Source organism: Mytilus galloprovincialis, chromosome 12, assembly GCF_965363235.1.
Source record: "Mytilus galloprovincialis chromosome 12, xbMytGall1.hap1.1, whole genome shotgun sequence".
NCBI lineage: Eukaryota > Metazoa > Mollusca > Bivalvia > Mytilida > Mytilidae > Mytilus > Mytilus galloprovincialis.
In genome coordinates this window covers 37,143,899-37,169,345 of record NC_134849.1, presented here as the reverse complement: position 1 = coordinate 37,169,345, position 25,447 = coordinate 37,143,899, and the positions used below count along the sequence as shown (strand labels likewise).

The window sequence follows — 25,447 nt, the reverse complement described above, 5'->3', positions numbered from 1 at the left end:
TTTATGGAATTGATATTATTTCTCTGTGTTCAAACAACAATCCACTTTCTATTTTTTCTATTTTCATAAATGATTATTTTCTTTGCTTGACTAAATTTTAAACCTAGGTAGGTTTTTTTACAGTATTTCCAATATCAATGTGTGATGTTTTAAACCAAGGTTACATTCAATAAGAAATTCTAAGATTTGTAGTATTTTCATTATAGAACTTTCCAAATCACTGATTGAAGTGTTGTATAAAACAATAATTTTGAGTTTCTTTGATTAAAAAAGTGTTGACACATTATCGTCACATGTAAATCATGCATTCTATATGACAGAAACTATCTTTTTCTCAAATAATTTAATTAGTAGCTACTAAGTAAAGTAGATCAACACTATGATAGCACCAGTTTTTTTTTAACATGGTATATTTATCATTATATTTGATTTTAACAAAATTAGTAATTTCAAAAATTGTTAAATTACTGTAAATTCGGAACTTGTGGCGATGTTTTTATTATTGCAAAAAAAGGGACATGGTTATTATCGCAATACTTTAACACGTTTTGAAATTTTTATATGAATTTAACAGGATTATTCTCAATATGGCAAAAATTAGAATTACATTTTGCTATAATGTGACAAAATTGCAATAATAAATGCATGCAATAATTGCTGAATTTACAGTAGTTCCAAGTCTGTTTTTCTATAATTAATTAGATCTAAAAAAAAAGATTAAAACCAAACCACTTTTATAAAATAATTATGTCACCCGATCGACAATGTCGGGTGACATATTGCTTTTCCTCTGTTTCTTTTTCTGTATTATTATTATTATTATGTCACCCGATCGACAATGTCGGGTGACATATTGCTTTTCCTCTGTTTCTTTTTCCGTATTATTATTATTATTATTATTTTTCTTCCACCTAATTTTGTCCGCCCGTTTTCTCAGAGCCAAAGGAACCAATCTGAATGATGGTGCACTATAACAAGGAACCCTGACTTTCCTGTTGCTTTCCGGTATTGGAACTAAAAAAATGGCTGCCATCACCATGGAAACGGAAAAATGGTGAAAAAATATAATTTTGGAGTTAGGTGAATTGTTTGAGAATGCTTAACCTTAAAATCTTTAGATTTTAATACAATGTAGGTGCCCACTATACACTGGTTTTGGGATGATTTTGGCAATCATTGGAACTGCTATGTTGCCATGGATACTACACCAAAAATTTCAAAAATATGGAAATGCTCCAAATTTTATGAAACTTCACAGTAACGATGAGCAACATTGGCAGATGTGGAATTTGGCGTTGGAATTTCCAAAATGTCTGCTGTTTCCATGGAAACAATGCAAAAATGGTAAAAATGGTCCAAAAACACCTAAAAGTGGCATTTACTTTCTTAATATGGTAGGTCAAATGGATCGAAACTTTGATGGTATGGTCCCTCCCATGTACCAATGTGGTATATGCCATTAGATTTTGGGAATGGTCTCTGTTGCCATAGGAACCATCACAAATGTCAAAAATTTCAAAAATTTCAAAATGCTCCAAATTTGATAAAACTTAATATGATTGTAAACTGGCAAGTCTGCATGAGACTTTTGAAGTTTGAATTTCCAAAATGTCCACCGTTACCATGGAAACTGTAAAAATGTCAAATATTTTCAAAATGCTCCAAACTTAATGAAACTTAATATTATTGTAAACTGGCATGTATAAATGAGACTTTTGACTTTGAAACTTTCAAAATGGCTGCTGTTGCCATGGAAACAGCAAAAATGTCATGTTTTTAAAATGATCTAAATGTACTGAAAATTTACAGAAAAATGTATAGCCATGCAAATATGTGCATTCACCGTTAAAAGTTTTTGAAATGGCTGCCGCTTAGTGGCAATGGGGGGAAGGGTGACATCCGCTATTGCTTGCAATGGCAATTCTAGTTATTATTATACTTCCACCTATTTTGTCCGGCAAGTTTTTTGGAGTGAAATGGAACCAATCTTAATGATAGTTCACTATAAGGTGGAACACAAAATTTCGGGATGCAGGTGGGTCTAAGACCATAAAAAATGGCTGCCGTTTCCATGGAAACGGAACAATTGTGAAAAATTCCAGTTTTTGGTTTTGGTGAATACTTTGGAGATGCTTAAACTCAGAATCATCATATTTTGATACAATGTAGGTGCCAGCCATATACTGGTTTTGGATGATTTTGGCAATCATTGGAACTACTATGTTGCCATGGAAACTGCACCAAAAATTTCAAAAATATCAAAATGCTCCAATTTTTTTTAAACTTCATGGTAACGATGAGCAACATTGGTAGATGTGGAATTTGGCGTTGGAATTTCCAAAATGTCTCCTGTTACCATGGAAACAGATCATAAGTGTCAAAATGCTTTAAAAACTTCAGGGTTTGGTGAATAATTTTGTTATGCTTGAACTTGAAATCATCAAATTTTTACACAATATAGTTATCCACTATATACAGGTTTTGAATGATTTTGACAATCATTGGAACTACTCTGTTACCATGGATACAGGATCAAATATTTCAAAAATTTCAAAATGCTCCAACATTGATGAAACTTAATATGATAGTTGACTGGCAAGTCTGGATGAGACTTTTGACTTCGGAATTTCCAAAATGGCCACCGTTGCCATGGAAACAAGTCAAAAATGGTGAAAATGCTTCAAAAACCTTAAAGTGGCATTTACTTTCTTAAAATGGTAGGTCAAATCCATTGAAACTTTGATGGTATGTTCCCTCCCATGTACCAATGTGGTATCTGCCATAAGAAATTTGGAATGGTATCTGTTACCATAGAAACCAGCCAAAATGTCAAAAATTTCAAAATGCTCCAAAATTGATGAAACTTAATATAATTGTTGACTGTCAAGTCTGCATGAGACTTTTGAAGTTGGAATTTCCAAAATGGCAACCGTTGCCATGGAAACTGCAATAATGTCGAATATTTTCAAAATGCTTCAAACTTAATGAAACTTAATATTGTTGTTAACTGGCATATATAGATGAGACTTTTGACTTCAGAATTTTCAAAAAATGGCTGCTGTTGCCATGGAAACAGAAGTAATGTGAAACTTTTGACAATTTTCAAAATGCTCCAAACTGAATGAAACTTAATATTATTGTTAACTGGCAAATATAGATGAGCCGCTATTGCAGTCACTATTACCATGAAAATGCGGTTTCTTCTTGAAATTTTTGAAAAAAACATTAAACCTTCTGAAACCAATTTGCCTTGGATATAAAAAAAGTTTGTAGTAACACAATTTCTGTAATGACGTCTTTATAGTCTAAAATTGTGAAATAAAATATAATTCAGAAATATAAATGTTATTACAGTTTTGTCATATCTGTAAGCCTTTACTAATCTTTTGTCAGAATTAAAAATCAACTTTAGCAAAAATTTCTTATTTTTACTGATGGAACACAAAATAATGTTGACAGATACCAAGATGAAACTTTCTCATGTGAAAATAGCAATGGTAAACAAATTACAATCATTGTCAATTTCATCTGGTGAAGCCTGATTGGAATGTGTTTCACAGGTAGTTGATGACAGCTTCGTACTCTCATTTTTAGCAGGCTTAATACTATTTTCTGTCTCAGTGTCTTTGACAGGGACACTGGCTGATATTTGTTGTAGCTCATGAATAACAAAAGATGAGTCTGATTTAGCGGTGAACAACTCTTCAATCACTCTTGGAACATCCGAACTAAAGACCCTTTGTAGCTCACGGGCTTCTTCAATTATCTCTTTGAAGTTTTTGCTCTTAGTCCATGAATCCATTGCAATGGATGATTTAATACCATTATGATTTATATTTTCCAATTGATGGATGGCCTTCATAAGCTTACAGGGTAAAGGAAGTCTGTGATGTCCATCTACCAAAAAAGAATATACATGTACAAAAACTTTGAAAAGTGTAAATGTGGTAACAGAAAGTGATATATGATGAACATTGAAACAAAGAATATGAAATTTGTGATTGTTATCGCCTGCAGACAATAAACAATTTAGGTATAGCTGACTTATTTAAACCCTAAAAGCAAATTTCAGAAATCCTTGTAGTGTAGTTCCTGAGAAAAATGTGACTAAAATTTTCAACTTGGCTATCCTGTGTAAAATCATACAAGTGTTTAGTAAACAGGAAGTTAATGAGTGATGAATCTGAAAACGCATCACACGGTATAGTGACTTATATCAAGCCTGAAAACAAATTTCAGAAATCCTTGTAGTGTAGTTCCTGAGAAAAATATTCATGGGATGGACGGACTGACGGATGGATGGAAGGACAGACAGAGGTAAAACAGTATATCCCCTTTTTTTCAAAGCGGGGTATAAAAAGAGAAAAACTGATTTGTCTTACTGACAGACAGACAGACAGGTGCAAACCTAAAGTCCACTTTGACTTGGTTAGTAGGATAGTAATAATTAAGTGATAAAACTATCTTTGAAGTCTTTTTTGATTGATGTGTCCTTGATATTTTCACAATTAACAATATTTTTTACTGTTTAGGAGTTTGCAGCTTTTAAAGTAAACTGTTGATACTGAGATATGTCTGAACTGTTTAGGTATTTTCAAATGGTTAAATTGAAATAGTAATACTGTAACATGTCAACTATGGAAGTCTTTAAAGTCCATGAAAAAAATATACTCATAGAATAGAATAATTTTTACTGATAATTTCTGCTGTTGTTTTTTTCTATGGTCGGGTTGTTGTCTCTTTGGCACATTCCCCATTTCCATTCTCAATTTTATTGTTCTAAAGTCTTTAAAAAGCGATGTTGCATATGTTTTAAATTTGTCAACTTGTAGTGGGGTTGTTTTAAATATAGAAACACAAAAACACGCCAAAATGTACATGTACGTGTATGCAGTCTAAACCAACGAAATCTGGTTGATACGAAAACATATGACGTACAAAAACATATGACACCACGATAATACAGTATCCTAACTACATTTTACATGACAGGGTGTACATGTACAGAGTAGTCTAAGAATTATGACGTTTTGGAAGGCTATTTTAAAATGTTTGCTTTGACGCCTTCCTGAGATGTAAGGCGTCAAAGAAAAAAATATAATAGCCTTTTAAGACGTCATAAATATTTGGACTAAACTATGTACACTAAGGGAGCTACCATTTCTTTTTTATGGGGGGGGGGGGGGGGGGGGCTAGGATGAAATTTGAAATAAATAGGCAGGACAGGAGTCTTGAGTAAAAAAAAAAGGCAGGATGAGACACTTTGCAAAAAAAAGGCAGGATGACAATTTAGGGAAAAAAAGTTAGGATAAACTAATAAAAAAAATAATTAAGTTACAAAAAAATAATTCATACAGACTTCGTCCCCATTTACAGGTAATGCCTGCCTCATATTAAAAAAAAGGCAAGACCGAATAGAGTGAAAAATTAAAAGGCAGGGCAGAGATTACATCTAAAAATCAAATGGTAGCTCCCTAACAGTGTATAAGGGTCCAGATTGTTTGTTTCAAGTTCGGTACATGATGATTAGTATGTACACTGGGACAAGAACTTTATCATTATGAATTATGATATATATTGTACTTGTAACTTATTCTTCTATTCGGTTTTTTGGGTAAATTGTTTTTTCTGTAGACGCTACGTGTGCTGCTTACATATATATAGACCGGAAATAAAATGACATGAGTAAAAAGAAAGTCGCATCGGATAGTTCCGGAACAGGCGCAGGTCATTTCGTAACCTTGTCGTTTCGTAACTAGCTACTCGTCCCTAACTAGTTAATTTTGCAACTGAAACATTTTGCAACCTTAAAATATATAATTATCATGGTAATATCAGTTGCAGGTTTATATGGAAATAATATTAAATAAATATTTAGATTAGAAATAATTATTAAAATAAAAAGACTTATTGATGTATATATTGGAAAGTAAACTAAAAGGTTTCAGCTTACCTTACAAGGAAATCTTTCTCCGTCCACTGTTGAACACCCTCATTTAGAGTAGTAAATATTCCACCATCACATCTATTTACACTAGGTTAGACACACATTAGCGGTAGATCACTGGAGTACGGAGAGATCAACATTTCATATTATCAACGCATATCTGAGTTAACCATGTATTCATTAATTTTAACAGTATATATACAGAACATTATATTACAAGTATGCTCCCGGAGCAACAACGGGATACGGGAGTATCAATGTTCGGAATATATTAACATATCAGTTCACATCACTAAAAAAATAACCTCATTTCCTAAGTGACCTTTTAATGTATAAGGATTAGTATCTTGCTATTTAACGCATACAGCATGTTACGAAATGGGATGAACGTTTCATTTCTAAAGTATGTTCATAGCGTCTATATGGATAATGATGAATGTGTTGGTGCTATTTCACTGCAACCGTATTCGTTTTCAGGGAGGAGAAAATAAACTCCCCAACTGATCAACCGCATTACCCCGAGTTAAAATTTCACAATGACCACATATAAGACTTTAATACTGTTTTAAGACATTTTACACACTGTGTCGGTACAAATTTAATGTGAACATTTGCCTATCAAGTTTCCCAACCAGGTCGTCAAGGACGGGCCGTACTACCAGAAGGTTAACCTCCCCCAAAACGATATAAACAATGTAATAAAAGATACGAACAAACCCACTCAATTTAATAGTATGTATAAGATCGTGTCCACTATTATATTGCAAGTTTTCGGTAATTTTGACAATTATTTGAACTTCAACGTTAAATTTAAAACTACAGCAAAAAAATCAAACAATTTCAAAATCAAACCAAATCAAAATGCTCCAAACATGATGGAACTTCACAGTTTGTCAAACAGAGCCGTTTGTTTGGCTATACGACATGTCTACATATGCAGCCACATCCAGCCACAATGAAGACTTAAAAACACAAAAAATCAGATAATTTCAACAAGCTGATCACTTGTTTTCATCCAACTGATGGGAAGTCTTTGTCACCTTTCTAATGACAGTAAATCCTTGTTGTTTGTAAGGCTTAGCGGGATGTCTAAGTACACAGCCACGTCGTCAGAATGGAGACATCATAATTAGTTTACTTTACTCACCTTTATAGTGACATTAAATCATTGTTGTTTGTAAGGCTTTACAGGATGTATAAGTATAAAGTTACGTCGTCAGAATCGAGACCTCGAAAAAGTTCACTTTGGTCACCTTTCTAGGGTCAGTAATTCCTTCTTGTTTGAAAAGCTTAACGGGATGTCTAAGTAAACAGCCATATGCAGTCACACTACAGACGTTAACATACAAACCCGGTCGACCCCTACTGCAGCACCTTCGCATTGTTTTTTCCCCAGTTATCCCGTATTCTGCTTCTGAACATGCATGATATGTTTTAAACTAAATGTAAAACAAACAACAATCAGACAATTTAAACAACCTGCAAAACATTTATTACAAAAGAATGTTCACTTTGGTCTTCTTTCAAGTGACAGTAAAACCTTTGTAGTTTGCTTAATGCATGAAACCTCTAGTCAGACTTGGGACGTTAAAATACGATCGCCGTCCACCCCTATTGCAAAATGCATTGCAGAATCTTCCTTCTGTATTTTCAGTAAACATGTTCTGTTCCTAATTACCCATGATATATTTGCAACAACTAAACGTTGACACGGTAGAGTAAACAAAACAAAAACAAACAAACAAATCAACATCACTTCTGTTATCTTCCAACTGGCAGGATCACTTTTATTAAAAGAGGACTGTCTGTCGGTCTATACGGGATGTTAAAGTACGCAGCCACATCCAATTAGAATGGAGACCTACACTTACCCTTCTGCTTACCCTTCCGGAGCACCTGAGATCACCCCTAGTTTTTGGTGGGGTTCGTGTTGTTTATTCTTTAGTTTTTTATGTTGTGTCATGTGTACTATTGTTTTTCTGTTTGTCTTTTTCATTTTTAGCCATGGCGTTGTCAGTTTGTTTTAGATTTATGAGTTTGACTGTCCCTTTCGTATCTTTCGTCCCTCTTTTAGTTCACTTTGATCTTTTTTCAAGTGATAGTACAAGTTTTGTTGTCTGTTGAGTATCTAATCATGCAACCATATTCAGAGAGTCTGGAGACGTTAACAATTGATCGCGGAGAAGTTAAAAACATTCGCGGTCGACCCTTATTGCAAAACCTAATACGCATGTATTTTGGTTTTATTAACATGTTCAGTTCCTAATTATGCATAACATATTTGCAACTACTGAACGTAGAGCAAAACAATAATTCATCATATCACTTCTATTTAGTTCCAATTTGCGGTAACACTTTTGTAAAAGAGGGCCGTCTGTCTGGGATGTTCAAAGTACAAAGCCACGTCCAATTATAATGGGGACCCAAACAACAGTTCACTTTGTTATTTTTTCAAGTGACAGTAAAGCTGTTTTGGTTGTTTGATCTAGTTTCATGCATATTTTACTAATCTATCTATTGTATGTAACAAATTATGCATCAAACCTTGTTTATACAAAAACATTAAAAAGAGATTATGATAATCTTGAACTACATACAAATTCAACATTTAAGGCAAAAGTCAAATTTTATTTTTATTTGAAGTATTCATCTCACTTGACGACATAGACGCGATAAACGCTGATGTTACACTTCTTGTTGCCTGAACTAGCAAATATTTAATATTGAAACAGTGAAATCACGTTAAATTCTTATTGTATATTATTAAATGAATGTAGCCCACCTATATAATTTACATTGTGTACGATTATAATAACGCACATTTAAAGTTCATGAAAATTTGCATAAAAAATCCTTTATCCCACTGATATGGATTTGTCAGAAATTATTGATCAATTAAAGGGAGAAATAGTTGTTAAATCAGAAACTGATCATGAGTTTGTACTTCCTGACAACTATATACCCCAAAACCAACAAGCTCCTACCATTGCACGCAGTATCAACTTGCAAGAACCTTTGCAGAATTTAAAGAAAGAAATTGTCTTGTTTTCTCAACAAGAACAAGAATTTCAGCTGCCATTTGATTATATACCTTGTGAAGAAAACAAAACAGAAAAATGTTTTCAATTTCATACTCAAGAAATAGAACCCACAGGGATAGGTATTTCAAATGTGCATACATTTGACCATCATAAATTGAGTAAGGCTGTGTCAGCACTGAGAGAAGAGGTGTGTTATCAATGTTCTTTTATACGTGACTTTGACATGCCATTCAAATACTTGAGTCAACAAAGCAAACAACAACACGAAGCTAAGGAGAGTGGTGATTATTTTGAAAGTAATATATCAAAAATCAAAAAGGTTAATTGCAAGATGCCTCGCAAAAAGAAGAGCAAGACATCGACAAGATTCAAAAGACAAAATGACAAAGAAAGAAAGAGAAAGCAAAGAAATTTGAAAAACCAATCTGCAATTACTTCCGAAAACTCTGATTGCGATAATGAAAAACAGTTTCAAACTAAATGGCAGAAGATGTATTCTAAAAATGCTTCTTATAGACAGCATAAAAAAGCATACATTGAAGAGAAATACCATTCAGATCTACCATATAAACAAACAAAAATAGGTCAAAGTAAAACTAGATATAGTCTGGATAAAAAATTTCAGGAAGGAGTGAAGGATAGAGGTAAAAAGAAATACCACTTCAATACTGAATTTCAAGAAAAAGTGAGGAAAAGAAGTAAAGATAAATATATGTTAAATACTCGATTTCATGAACAAGTGAGGAAAAGAAGTGAACAGAAATATAAGTTAAATACAGAATTCCAACAGGCAGTGAAAGAAAGAAGTAAAATGAAGTATAAGTTTAATACACAATTCCAACAGGCAGTGAAAGATAGAAGTCAAATGAAATACAAGTTTAATACAGAATTCCAACAGGCAGTGAAAGCGAGAAGTCAAATGAAATATAAGTTTAATACAGAATTCCAACAGGCATTGAAAGAAAGAAGTAAAATGAAATATAGAATGGATATACAATTTAAGCAAGCAAAGAGAAGAGCAACCAGAAGAATGTATGCTTGTAATATTACCTTTCGGGAAAAGAAAAAGACTCTGTCTCTTTTAAGGTACCGGCAGAATGTGCTTATCAAAGAAAATTACAAAAGGAGATTACGAGAACAATACAGAAAGGAGTTGCTGTTAAGACAAAAGAAAATTTCAATGGTTCTGTATAGACGTTTGCACGAAAAACAAAATTGTAGTAGTATTGCAACTTTGTTTCGACAGCAAGTTAGAGATGGTCCAATATATGTTTGCTCAGTTTGTCACAAGTTTAAGTTCAAAAAACAGGTTGTCATATGTGACCCAGAAAAATATGCTAAAAAGGGAGCAAAAACCATATCAATGGCAAATCAGTGCATCACTCAGCAATTCCATTCAACTTGTTCACCTCAATGTCAAAACTCCTGTACAACCATTCATCACAAGCAATGGATTTGTTTTACTTGCCATTACCACATTATGAAAGGAGAAATGCCAGCAGATGCTTATGTAAATGGTTTGCAATTGATTCCGATTCCTGATCAGTTAAACTCATTGAATAAATTGGAAAAACAATTAATCTCTGTAAGGATCCCTTTTATGAAAATTGTACAGCTTCCAAAAGGAAATCAACGAGGATTTATTGGGCCATGTGTTTCTGTTCCAACAGACATTCAGAAGACCACCAATGTTATTCCAAGATGTGAAAATGAAGCTGAACTGATCAGATGTAAACTCAAAAGGAAACTTGAATACAAAGGTTATTGCCAGTATGAATATGTCAGCAGAAAGAAAATATGCAAAGGTTTGGAATATTTACAGGAAAAAAATGAATATTATCATGATACATTACTTAACGACAAATGGATAGAACATATTCCTTCAGACTTTAAAGATCTCGCAATTGAAGAGACAGAACTTACCGAAGTTTTAGCAGATGAACATGATAAAGATCCTAACAATCACAATGCTGAAGAAGATGAATTTAAAGATAGAGGGTTACCTTCAGACACATGCCTTCAACCAGTTGATTTAGGACAGGAAATTCTTGACCAACATTTCGACGCCATTTTTTGTGTCGCTCCAGGTGAAGGCAATACCCCTGTTAGCATGTTGCAAGAACAAGGTAACGAAGCAATGTCCTTCCCTGTTCAATTTCCTGAAGGATCTTTTGGATCATATGATGGTAAGAGACTCATTCATCTAACACGATCTAGATATTTCCATGCGCGACTTTTTAGTGCTGACACACGATTTTCAAGTGACACGTCATACATTTTTTATGCCCAATACCTCTCTGAACTTGAGCAGGTTATATCAAAAGTATCAATAGCGTTGCGCAAAAGTAGTGGAAAGGATAGGACAGGAAATACCATTACAGCCAGAATGCTTACGGATAAAAACCAACTTAAAAGGCTGTTGACAACTGACCAAGGATACAAGTTTATGACACCAATCAGAGGTACACCTCCATATTGGCAGGCAACGCTTCGAGATTTAATGGCTAGTATACGCCAATTGGGGATTCCGACTTGGTTTGCAACTTTCTCAGCAGCTGACTTAAGATGGAAGGAAACCCTGCAGGTACTTTTGGAACAGCAAAAAAGCACACAGTCGTTTGAAGATCTTGATTGGACTGGCAAATCGAAGCTATTGCAGAACAACCCAGTAATGAGTGCTGTTATGTTTGATCACAGATTCAACACATTCCTTAAAGAAATTATCATAAAAAAAAATATCATTGGTAATGTAAAAGACCATTTCCATCGCATTGAGTTTCAACAACGTGGCTCTCCACATGCTCATTGCCTTTTTTGGATCAAAGATGCTCCATTACTTGACACACACGATGATAAGACGGTTTGTGATTTTGTTGACTCATATGTAACTTGTGATCTACCTGATAAAACTGCTGACCCGGAATTACACGATATAGTAATTAATGTCCAGCAGCACAGCAAGAACCACTCCAAATCATGTGCAAAAAAGGGAACAAAATGCAGGTTCAATTTCCCAAGACCCCCTTCGCAAAGTACGTTTATTTCACGCACTGCAAAGCCATCTGGACCATCTGTACAGAGATCATCAAAACAAACCCATTCCTTTGCAAAAGACATATTACTTAGGCTATGGAAAACTATCAACGAAACAAATTTAGATAATATAACAACCCAAAACCTGTTTACTGCAGCTGGAATAAATCAGGACGAATTTGAAATCGCATCAAACACTCTAACAAAACGAACCAACATTACTTTGAGACGTAAACCAGCTGACATTTGGATCAATCAATACAACCCCAGTCTACTCCGTTGTTGGAATGCAAATATGGATCTGCAATACATAACTGATGCTTATTCATGTGTAATGTATATAATCTCTTATATTTCAAAAGCAGAAAGAGAAATGGGTGTAGTGTTAGAAAATGCCAGAAAAGAAGCATCAGAAGGTAACTGTGATGCTCAAGACGCCATGAAGAAAATAGGAGGGGCATATTTCCGCGAGCGAGAAGTGAGCGCACAAGAGGCTACATATAGGGCATGCGGTCTTCACCTGAAGGAATCATCAAGAAAGGTTCAATTTCTTCCTGTGGGTAATAATCCAGTAAAAATGAGCCTACCACTTAATATTATTCAAATGAAGGCCAACCAGTTAGATGATACTATATGGATGCATTCTTTGTATGATAGATACAAGGCTCGGCCACTCAGTTCAGAGTTTAATATTATCTGTTATGCATCATTTTCATCGGAGTACAATGTTCTTTCACCTTCACAACTTCCCAAAAAAACTTCACCAAATATTTTCAAACTGCAGAGTAATCTTGGATACATTCGTAAACATTCTCGGACAGAGGCAGCCGTTGTAGCATATCCAAGATTTTCGAAGAACAAGAATCCTGAGTTATATTTTAAATCAAGTCTACAACTTTTTTTACCTCATAGAATGGATGACCAGTTAAAGCCACTTAAATTTAAAACCTATGAAGAAATGTATTTGAATGGCGCAGTTGCCCTTGACTTATCAAAGGAACCACAAAAAGTAAAAACAATTGTAGAATTAAACAGACAGATATTTGAGAATAATGCAGATGAATTAGACGAAGCACAGGAGTTGTTAGAAAAACAAGGGCCCCTCGAAGATGCATGGGCATTGATCGCTCCAGAGTCAGAGGCTGAACGTATAGAAACAGAGAGTAAGATACAACACCTTGGTGATGAAGATAGTTTTGAAATACCTGATTTAGACACGTCAAACAAAAAACAAAGAGGAGGGGTAGAGTTTGAAATTCGGCAAAGCTTATTCACTTCTCAAGAAGTAAAACATATGTTAAGACAACTAAATACAGAACAGAAAATGGTTTTTAATCAGATTAGACAGTGGTGCCTAGATAAAGTGAATGGCAAAAATCCAAACCCTTTTAACATATTCATTAATGGGGGTGCTGGTACAGGAAAGAGTCACCTTATTAAGTGCTTGTGTTATGAGACAAACAAAATCTTATCTCCACATGCATCAAATCCAGACGATATAGTCGTGCTTGTCACAGCACCTACAGCAACTGCTGCTTTCAATATCGGTGGAACAACTCTTCATCAAGCCTTTTCACTTTCTAAATCACTACCATTTCCGTATATTTACATGCGTGATGAGGAAATAAACAAGCTTCGCTCTAAACTTCAGAACCTCCAAATTTTAATTATAGATGAAATATCCATGGTTGGTCAACGTGTCCTTCTGTATGTCAGTGAGCGACTACGCCAAATTAAGCAAAGTGGAAATGCTCTTTTTGGTAACATATGTGTTATTGCTGTCGGAGATTTTTACCAGCTTCCACCCGTGAAACAGAAGTGTCTATACGATTTAAGACCGGAAAACTTTTTCCCACTATGGAGTTCAAATTTTTCATTGGTTGAATTAAATCAAATAATGCGACAAAAGGAGGGTTCCGAATTTGCTCATCTATTGAACAGATTACGTGTAAAAAAGAAAACTGAGCAATTGCTACCCGGTGATTATCGTTTATTAAAATCCTGTATGACACATTCTGTTCCCCAAGAAAGTCTACACATATTTGCCACTAATAAAGAAATAGATTTTCATAACAGTAAAATGATTGCCAAAGTTTGCCAAGAAACAGAAACAATAATGGCACAGGATTATGATCGAAATCCAAGGACAGGCGAACTTATTCTCCAAACTTCACCATATGATACTTCACATGATTTCTTACCTCCACAGTTAATAATTGGACCGAAAGCCAGAGTTATGCTTATAAGGAATGTTGATATCACCATAGGTTTGGTCAATGGTGTTATTGGAACGGTAATAAGCATACTACCTGCCCACAAGGAGTCTTCTTTGCCATGTGCAGTAAAAGTTCTTTTTGACAACAAAGTTATAGGAAAAAAACCTGTCTCATCATCACAAACAACGGAACACATACCAATTGACATTACGCCAATTGAGGAAACCTTAAAGAAAAATGCTGTCAGACATCAATTTCCGTTGCAGTTAGCATGGGCCTGTACCACACATAAGGTACAGGGACTCACCACCGATAAAGCTGTTGTCTCAATGAAGAATATATTTGCTGCTGGTATGGCTTATGTTGCGCTCAGTCGTGTTAGATCAATTGAGGGTTTGGTAATTCAAGACCTTAATGCAGACAAGATTTACTGTACTGAACAGATTTCAACTGCACTGCAAAGGATGCCAAAGTATATAGTCCAACGACAACAAGAGCTCAACGTAAAGCAAAATCAATTACGTATATTGCTTCATAATATTCAGGGATTGATCCCACATATTGAAGACCTGCAGGCAAATAGTGATACTCAACATGTGAATTTTATCTGTTTAACAGAGACCTGGATGGAAAAAAAATCTGCTTTGCCGAATTTGGAACATTTTCAATTGATACATAAACCAAGATCGGAATCATATACATCAACAAAAGATATCTTTAATGACCTTAGTAACAAAAAACATGGTGGTGTTGGTATTTATGTCAGAAATCAGCAGCAGTATACTCAACTATCATTACAATCTTGTAATATTGAATGTATTGGTGTTAATATTGATATCATCAAAACCAACATACTTGTCATCTATAGACCAGTATCATACACTACATCTATATTTTTGGAACACTTACAACATGTTCTTGATGCTTTACACCATGAAGCCGGATCAACAATAGTAATGGGTGATTTTAATGAGGACATTCTAAAATCAAAATCACCAATACAGTTGTTTATGGAACAAAATGAGTTCAAACAAATATTAAACAAAGCAACAACTGATGGAGATACCCTCATAGATCATGTATATGTTCGTGGAAAATTGGCAATTTCATCTGACATGCTACAAACCTATTATAGTTATCACAACATGGTGCAATTGCAGATTCCTATCAATTGAGATAACTAAATAGTGTTTGAAATGTAAATAGTTCTTTTAAACCATTGCCATTGTTTTAATACCTGCTTGAAAATGTCAATGATTTGAGTTCACTAAATCGTGTTTGAAATGTAAATAGTCTTTTTGAAACCATTCCCATTGTTCAACTAGTGGTTGAAAATGTTAATGGTTTGAGTTCACTTGTCGTGTTTGAAATGTTAATCTTCTTTTTTGAAACATTGTAAATTGTTTTAACGGCTGCGTGACAAAGTGAATCATTTGATTTCACTAAAACGTCTTTGAAAGAAATGTAAATAGTCGCCTTTTTTAAACCATTGTCCATAGTTTTACCTGTTGCTCGAAAATATGAATGTTTTGGGTTCACTAAATAATATTTGAAATGTAAATAGTGATTTTTAAACCATTGTCCATTGTTTAAACTGTTGCTTGAGAATGTGAATTTTGAGTTCACTAAATGGTGTTAGAAATGAAAATAGTCTTTTTGAAACAATTGCCCATTCTTTAAACTGTTGCTTGACATTTTGATTTCTTTTTTAGTCCACTCAATTGTGTTTTGAATATAAATGTAAATAGTCTGTTTTGAAACTATTGCCAATTGTTTTAACTGCTGCTTGAAAATGTGAATGATTGAGTCCACTCAATCGTGTTTGAAATGTAAATAGTCTTTTTGAAACCATTACCATGGTTTAACTACTGCTTGAAAATGTTAATGATCGTGTTTGAAATGTTAATCTTCTTTTTTAAAACATTGTTAATTGTTTTAACGGCTGCGTGACAAAGTGAATCATTTGATTTCACTAAAACGTCTTTGAAAGAAATGTAAATAGTCGCCTTTTTAAACCATTGTCCATAGTTTTACCTGTTGCTCGAAAATATGAATGTTTTGGGTTCACTAAATAGTATTTGAAATGTAAATAGTGATTTTTAAACCATTGTCCATTGTTTAAACTGTTCCTTCAGAATGTGAATTTTGAGTTCACTAAATGGTGTCAGGAGCCTCTGGCCTTTGTTAGTCTTTTTGAAACAATTGCCCATTCTTTAAACTGTTGCTTGACATTTTGATTTCTTTTTTAGTCCACTCAATTGTGTTTTGAATATAAATGTAAATAGTCTGTTTTGAAACTATTGCCCATTGTTTTAACTGCTGCTTGAAAATGTGAATGATTGAGTCCACTCAATCGTGTTTGAAATGTAAATAGTCTTTTTGAAACCATTACCATGGTTTAACTACTGCTTGAAAATGTTAATGATCGTGTTTGAAATGTTAATCTTCTTTTTTAAAACATTGTTAATTGTTTTAACGGCTGCGTGACAAAGTGAATCATTTGATTTCACTAAAACGTCTTTGAAAGAAATGTAAATAGTCGCCTTTTTAAACCATTGTCCATAGTTTTACCTGTTGCTCGAAAATATGAATGTTTTGGGTTCACTAAATAGTATTTGAAATGTAAATAGTGATTTTTAAACCATTGTCCATTGTTTAAACTGTTCCTTCAGAATGTGAATTTTGAGTTCACTAAATGGTGTCAGGAGCCTCTGGCCTTTGTTAGTCTTTTTGAAACAATTGCCCATTCTTTAAACTGTTGCTTGACATTTTGATTTCTTTTTTAGTCCACTCAATTGTGTTTTGAATATAAATGTAAATAGTCTGTTTTGAAACTATTGCCCATTGTTTTAACTGCTGCTTGAAAATGTGAATGATTGAGTCCACTCAATCGTGTTTGAAATGTAAATAGTCTTTTTGAAACCATTACCATGGTTTAACTACTGCTTGAAAATGTTAATGATCGTGTTTGAAATGTTAATCTTCTTTTTTAAAACATTGTTAATTGTTTTAACGGCTGCGTGACAAAGTGAATCATTTGATTTCACTAAAACGTCTTTGAAAGAAATGTAAATAGTCGCCTTTTTAAACCATTGTCCATAGTTTTACCTGTTGCTCGAAAATATGAATGTTTTGGGTTCACTAAATAGTATTTGAAATGTAAATAGTGATTTTTAAACCATTGTCCATTGTTTAAACTGTTCCTTCAGAATGTGAATTTTGAGTTCACTAAATGGTGTCAGGAGCCTCTGGCCTTTGTTAGTCTTGTATTATTTTAATGTTAGTTTCTTGTGTACAATTTGGAATTAGTATGGCGTTCATTATCACTGAACTAGTATATATTTGTTGAGGGGTCATTTGAAGGACACCTCCGGGTGCGGGAATTTCTCGCTACATTGAAGACCTGTTGGTGACCTTCTGCTGTTGTTTTTTTCTATGGTCGGGTTGTTGTCTCTTTGGCACATTCCCCATTTCCATTCTCAATTTTATTTGAAATGTAAATAGTGTTTTTGAAACAATTGCCCATTCTTTAAACTGTTGCTTGAAATTTTGATTTCTTTTTTAGTCCACTCAATTGTGTTTTGAATATAAATGTAAATACTCTGTTTTGAAACTATTGCCCATTGTTTTACCTGCTGCTTGAAAATGTGAATGATTGAGTCCACTCAATCGTGTTTGAAATGTAAATAGTCTTTTTGAAACCATTACCATGGTTTAACTGCTGCTTGAAAATGTTAATGATTTGAGTTCACTAATCGTGTTCGAAATGTTAATCTTCTTTTTTTAAACATTGTAAATTGTTTTAACGGCTGCGTGAGAAAGTGAATTATTTGATTTCACTAAAACGTCTTGGAAAGAAATGTAAATATTAGCCTTTTTTTAAAACCATTGTCCATAGTTTTACCTGTTTATCGAAAATGTGAATTTTTCCAGTTCACTAAATAGTGAATTTTCAACCATTGTCCATTGTTTAAACTGTTGCTTAAAAATGTGAATTTTGATTTCACTAGATAGTGTTTGAAATGTAAATAGTCTTTTTTGAAACAATTGCCAATTCTTTGAACTGTTGCTTGAAATTTTAGTTCAGATGATCGTGTTTCAAATATAAATGTAAATAGTCTGTTTTGAAACTATTGCCCATTGTTTTAACTGCTGTTTGCAAATGTGAATGATTTGAGTTCACTAAATCGTGTTAAAAATGTATATAGTCTTTTTAAAACCATTGCCCATTTTTTAACATCTACGTGAAAATGTGAATGATTTGAGTTCACTCAATCGTGTTTTAAATGTAAATAGTCTTTTAGAACCATTGCCATGGTTTAACTGCTCCTTGAAATGATGAATGATTTGAGTTCCCTAATGGAGTTTGAAATGTTAATCTTCTTTTTGAAAACATTGTCCATTGTTTTAACGGTTGCGTGAAAAAGTTGTTCATTCGATTTCACTGAAACGTGATTGAGAGAAATGTAAACAGTCGGCTTTTTTAAACCATGGCCCATAGTTTTACCTGTTGCTCGAAAAAATGACTGGTTTCAGTTCACTAAATAGTGTTTGAAAATAGATTTTTAAAACAATTGCCCATTGTTTAAATTGTTGCTTGAAAATGTGGTTCTTTTTCTGTTCACTCGACAGTGTTTTGTGTGTAAATAGTCTTTTTTGAAACTATTTCCCATTGTTTTAACCCCTGCATGAAAATGTGAATGATTTGAGATCACAAAATTATGTTTGAAATGTAAATAGTCTCTTTGAAACCATTGCCCATAGTTTAAACTGCTGCTTGAAAATAAAAATAATTTGAAGTCCTTACCAGTGCCCATTGTTGCTTAAAATATGAAAGTTTCCAGTGCCATAATCGTCTTTGAACTGTAAATAGTCGTTTTGTAACCATTGCCCTTTGTTTTAACTGCTGGTTGATTGAAAATGTAAATGCAATGAATTCACTTATAGTGTTGAAAATTCAAATAGTCTTTTCGAAACCATTCCTCTTTGTTTTAACGACTGCTTGAAAATGTAAATGTAATGAATTCACTTAAATTATGTTTAAAATGTAAATAGTCTTTTTGAAACCATTGCTTATTGTTTAACTGCTGCTTAGAAATGTGAATGATTTGAGTTCGCTAATACTCTTTTTAAAACCACTGTTCTTTAATTATACAGCTGCTTCAAATGTGAATAACTTGAGTTTACTATATCTTGTTTCAAGTGTAAATAGTATCGGTTCAAATCATTGCTCATTGTTTTAACTGCTGCTTTTAATGTGAATAAAATGTAATGTTTTGAGTTCCCTATTTGTGTTTAAAATGGAAAAAGTCCTTTTGAAACCATTGCCCATTGTTTTAACTACTGTTTAAAATGTGAATGATTTATGTTCATTACATCGTGTTTGAAATGTAAATAGTCTTTGATGAAACCATTGCCCATTGTTTTAACTACTCATTGAAAGTTTGAACTTTTGTCAGTTCACTAAATTGTGTTTGAAATGTAATTAGTCTTTTTCATTGTCCCTAGTTTTAACTGCTGCTTGAAAATGATGTAAAATATTTGAGTTCCCTACTAGTGTTTAAAATGTAAATACTCTTTTTTTTTTAAACCATTGCCCATAGTTTAACTGTTGCTTCAAAATGTGAATGATTATATAATCGTATTTCAAATGTTAATAGTTTTTTTTTAAACCATTGTCCATTTTAAATAAAAAATATAAAAGTTTCCAGTGCCGTAATCGTCTTTGTGATGTAATTAGCCGTTTTGTTACCATTTCCCTTTGTGTTAACTGCTGCTTGAAAATGTAAATGTAGTGAATTCACTTATAGTGTTGAAAATGTAAATAGTCTTTTTGAAACTGACCTTAGTTTTAACGACTGCTTGAAAATGTAAATGTAATGAATTCACTTATAGTGTTGAAAATGTGAGTAATTTTTTATAAACCATTGTCTATTGTTTTCAACTGATACTTACAAATGTGAATGATTTGAGTTCACTTATACTCTTTTTAAAACATGTGTCTTTTAATTTTACTGCTGCTTCAAAATGTGAATAACTTGAGTTTACTATATCTTGTTTGAAGTGGAAATAGTCTTTGTTGAAACTATTCTCAATTATTTTAAGTGCTACTTAAAAATTTGAATGTTTTCAGTTCCCTTAATATCTTTGAAATGTAAATAGTCTTTTTGTAATCATTGCCCATAGGGTTAACTGCTGCTTAGAAATGTGAATCAATCGAGTTCACTAAATCTTGTTTGAAGTGTAAATAGTTTTCCTTGAAACCATTCTTCATTATGTCACCCGATCGACAATGTCATTATTTAATTACTCCTTGAAAATGTGAATAAAATGTAATGTTTTGAGTTCCCTATTTGTGTTTTAAATGTAAATAGTCCTTCTGTAACCATTGCCTGTTGTTACAACTACTGCTTACCATTTAAATTAGTTCAGTTGACTAAATCGTGTTTCAACTGTAAATAGTTTTTGTTGAAACCATTCTGCATTGTTTAATTCCTGCTTGAAAATGTGAATATTTTGAGTTTCCTACTCATATTTGAAATGTAAATTGTCTTTATAAACTATTCCCCATTGTTTTAAGTCTACTTGAAAGGGTGAATGGTTTCAGTTCACCAAATCACGTTGAAATGTAGAAATATTAATACTCTTTTTGTAGTTGTTCTTAGCTTTAACTTCTACTTCAAAATATATTTACAGGCTCTTAACTTGAGACAGCACATACATACAAAATAAGACAGGGTTAAAAATGTTACCAGGATCCCAACCCTTCCCTAACCTGCGACAATGGTGTAACAATACAACATAACCAACTATATAGATCAGTTGAATTGGCTTTGATGGACAATGATCAGATGGATATGAATGCTAATACTAAACGGAATTGACGTTGCCTAGTACTTCTATATCCCAACAACATAATTATTAACTGCCAACTCTAAATGAGACTTTTAACTTGGGAATTTCAAAAACGGCCACCGTTGCCATGGAAACTGCATATTGTCATTTTTCTATTTTCTAAAATGCTTTTAATGTAATGAAAATTCACATACTGTATACCCATGCATTCCCTATTAAAAAAATCAAAATGGCTGCCGCTTAATGGCAATTGGGGAAGGGTGACATCCGCTATTGCTTGCAATGGCAATTCTAGTTGTAATTGTATTTTGTAGTCCTCTAGTAATCTAGCTCTAACAGCATCCAAAGGAGGAGGTGGCAAAGAGAAGCAAAACAATATCAAAAATGCTGCTTGGGCAGCACAACAACTCAATGAGAGATATCAGGTAGGTTAACATGGCATTCTGGAATAAAGGGATATAATATTCTAAGTTTCTATATTCTATAGATATAGGAAGATTTGGTATGAGTGCCAATGAGACAACTCTCCATCCATGCCACGATTTATAAAAGTTAACCATTATAGGTCAAGGTACGGTCTTTAACACGGAGCCTAGGCAGCAAGCTATATAAAAGGGCCCAAAAAATTACTAGTGTAAAACCATTCAAACGGTAAATTCAACAGTTTAATCTATTTAAAAAACAAGAATAGGGAAACACTTATGAACCACATAAACAAACGACAACCACTGCACATCAGATTCCTGACTTAGGACAGGTGCAAACAATTGCAGCGGGATTTAACATTTTTAGCTCACCTGTCCCGAAGGGACAAGTGAGCTTATGCCATCACTTGGCGTCCGTCGTCGTCCGTCGTCTGTCGTCGTCTGTCGTCGTCGTAAACTATTTCAAGAATCTTCTCCTCTGAAACTACTGGGCCAAATACTTTCAAACTTTAACTGAATGTTCCTTAGGGTATCTAATTTATAAATTGTATCCGAAGTTTTGATCTATCAACAAACATGGTCGCCATTGCTAAAAATAGAACATAGGGATCAAATGCAGTTTTTGGCTTATAACTCAAAAACCAAAGCATTTAGAGCAAATCTGACATGGGATAATATTGTTTATCAGGTCAAGATCTATCTGCCCTGAAATTTTCAGATGAATCAGACAACCTGTTGTTGGGTTGCTGCCCCTGAATTGGTAATTTTAAGGAAATTTTGCTGTTTTTGGTTATTATCTTGAATATTATTATAGATAGAGATAAACTGTAAACAGGAATAATGTTCAGCAAAGTAAGATTTACAAATAAGTCAACATGACGGAAATGGTCAGTTGACCCCTTTAGGAGTTATTGCCCTTTATAGTCAATTTTTAACCATTTTTCGTAAATCTTAGTAATCTTTTACAAAAATCTTCTCCTCTGAAACTACTGGGCCAAATACTTCCAAACTTTAATTGAATGTTCCTTAGGGTATCTAGTTTGTAAATTGTATCCGAAGTTATGATCTATCAACAAACATGGTCGCCATTGCTAAAAATAGAACATAGGGGTCAAATGCAGTTTTTGGCTTATAACTCAAAAACCAAAGCATTTAGAGCAAATCTGACATGGGGTAATATTGTTTGTCAGGTCAAGATCTATCTGCCCTGAAATTTTCAGATGAATCAGACAACCCGTTGTTGGGTTGCTGCCCCTGAATTGGTAATTTTAAGGAAATTTTGCTGTTTTTGGTTATTATCTTGAATATTATTATAGATAGAGATAAACTGTAAACAGGAATAATGTTCAGCAAATTAAGATTTACAAATAAGTCAACATGACGGAAATGGTCAGTTGACCCCTTTAGGAGTTATTGCCCTTTATAGTCAATTTTTAACCATTTTTCGTAAATCTTAGTAATCTTTTACAAAAATCTTCTCCTCTGAAACTACTGGGCCAAATACTTCCAAACTTTAACTGAATGTTCCTTGGGGTATCTAGTTTGTAAATTGTATCCGAAGTTGTGATCTATCAACAAACATGGTCGCCATTGCTAAAAATAGAACATAGGGGTCAAATGCAGTTTTTGGCTTATAACTCAAAAACCAAAGCATTTAGAGCAAATCTGACATGGGATAATATTGTTTATCAGGTCAAGATCTATCTGCCCTGAAATTTTCAGATGAATCAGACAACCTGTTGTTGGGTTACTGCCCCTGAATTGGTAATTTTAAATAAATTTTGCTGTTTTTTGGTTATTATCTTGAATATTATTATAGATAGAGATAAACTGTAAACAGCAATAATGTTCAGCAAAGTAAGATTTACATATAAGTCAACATGACAGAAATGGTCAGTTGACCCCTTTAGGAGTTATTGCCCTTTATAGTCAATTTTTAACCATTTTTCGTAAATCTTAGTAATCTTTTACAAAAATCTTCTCCTCTGAAACTACGGGGCCAAATACTTCCAAACTTTAAGTGAATGTTCCTTAGGGTATCTAGTTTGTAAATTGTATCCGAAGTTATGATCTATCAACAAACATGGTCGCCATTGCTAAAAATAGAACATAGGGGTCAAATGCAGTTTTTGGCTTATAACTCAAAAACCAAAGCATTTAGAGCAAATCTGACGTTGGGTAATATTGTTTATCAGGTCAAGATCCATCTGCCCTGAAATTTTCAGATGAATCAGACAACCTGTTGTTGGGTTGCTGCCCCTGAATTTATAATTTTAAGGAAATTTTGCTGTTTTTGTTTATTATCTTGAATATAATTATAGATAGAAATAAACTGTAAACAGCAATAATGTTCAGCAAAGTAAGATCTTCAATTAAGTCAAATTGACCAAAATTGTCAATTGACCAATTAAGGAGTTATTGCCCTTTAAAGACTTTTTTCACAATTTGTTCATCATGTTGACTTACTTTAAAAAATAAGTTCTCCTTTGAAACTGCTGTATCAATTTCAGCCAAACTTAGGCTAAATGAGTTTCAGAGTATCTAGTATAAATTTTATATTTTATTTCCTTGTATGTCAAGAAACATAGCTCCTATGGCTAAAATAGAACATAGGAGAAAATGATTATTTTTTTTGGCTTTTGAAGAAAATAGGACGATCCAAAAAACATTTAAATAAATTGAAAAGCCTAAATAATCATTGATGAGAGATTTAACCAAAAGTATTAAGGTGAGCGATTCAGGCTCTTGAGAGCCTCTTGTTATTTATTTGATTGATATCAGAAAAAGTTACACCTCAACTGTATTTTCAAAGCGAGACTAAAACACTAGATAGTAGAGTGATATTGCACGTTTGTTTATAAAAATCTAAAAATAAGAAGTCTACAAATCAAAATACTATGTGATGCAATCACATTAACAAATCAAGTGAATTTCTTTTCTATTTCTAGCTTATGGACCATTGTTATATAATCATTTTATCCCTTGTCAGTTGAGGATCCAGAAATTTACATAAGAGGGGGCCTGCTCCAGTCATGTGGTAGTGATTCTCAATAAACATCATATAATCAACTAAATTTTCCCATCAAAAACCCTGGTAGGCCCCCCCCTAAATCAGCTTCGTCATGTATGGGGTCATAACAAGGATATATACATTGAATAATAATTGTATTATATTTAATATTGACAATCCATTTTCAGATCTGTATCAAGCATGAATATTTTGTCCATTTTGGTCCCATTTTTTAAGGTTGGACATATCCAGCAGCACTAAGTGGAGCAATTTCTTTACATTTGTTCACAAAATATTGACTTTACAATATCTTTAAAATGAGGAAGACATCTTGTATGCACAATTCTTTGAAAACAATTGCAAATTACCAATAATTGTCCTGTTAGTGATACAATGTTTAATGTTTTTAGACTGACCAGCCAAAAGAAATGACAGAAGAAACCAGGGTTGCAGAAGCCATTGAGAAAGTCTTGGAATCTTTAACAGAAAAGACATCTAGTTGATCATATAAACTAAAGAGATATATTTTCAGAGATTATAATATATAGACTACAAATAAACAGTGTTCAAATTCTGGGCATTTATTCGATTGTGGATCTTTGTAAACATTGAGTTGTTTCTATATTAAAGAGATTTGGTCAAATTGAAAAATCTTCTTTGGAATATTTGATCTTATTGGGATCAAGATCCAACTGATATTAAATGATTTAATGCATATAAAGTAACATATGAAAAAATAATCATTGAACATGTTATCATTTTTAAGTCAGTTAGTCTTAAACATCATATACTTTGTAAATCCTACAGATAATTAATTGGTTAAATTCAATCTTTGAAAATCATGCAACATTTTGTGTTACTCCACTTTAAGATAACAGAAAGTTCTAATATATTCTGATTACTATATGTGAGAGCTTTTT

General features: G+C 33.2%; 1 protein-coding gene across 1 annotated transcript in view; it reads left to right on the top strand.

Moving 5' to 3' along the window:
* Positions 1 to 25,178, top strand: part of LOC143053439 (ER membrane protein complex subunit 2-like) — a 39,761-nt gene extending 14,583 nt beyond the window's left edge. Inside the window, exons 9-10 of the mRNA XM_076226226.1 lie at positions 21,407 to 21,517; positions 24,938 to 25,178. Of these exons, the coding sequence (XP_076082341.1) occupies positions 21,407 to 21,517; positions 24,938 to 25,030 (204 nt within the window). The 3' untranslated portion in view covers positions 25,031 to 25,178. The remainder of the gene's footprint in view (positions 1 to 21,406; positions 21,518 to 24,937) is intronic.
* Positions 25,179 to 25,447: the final 269 nt, after the last annotated feature.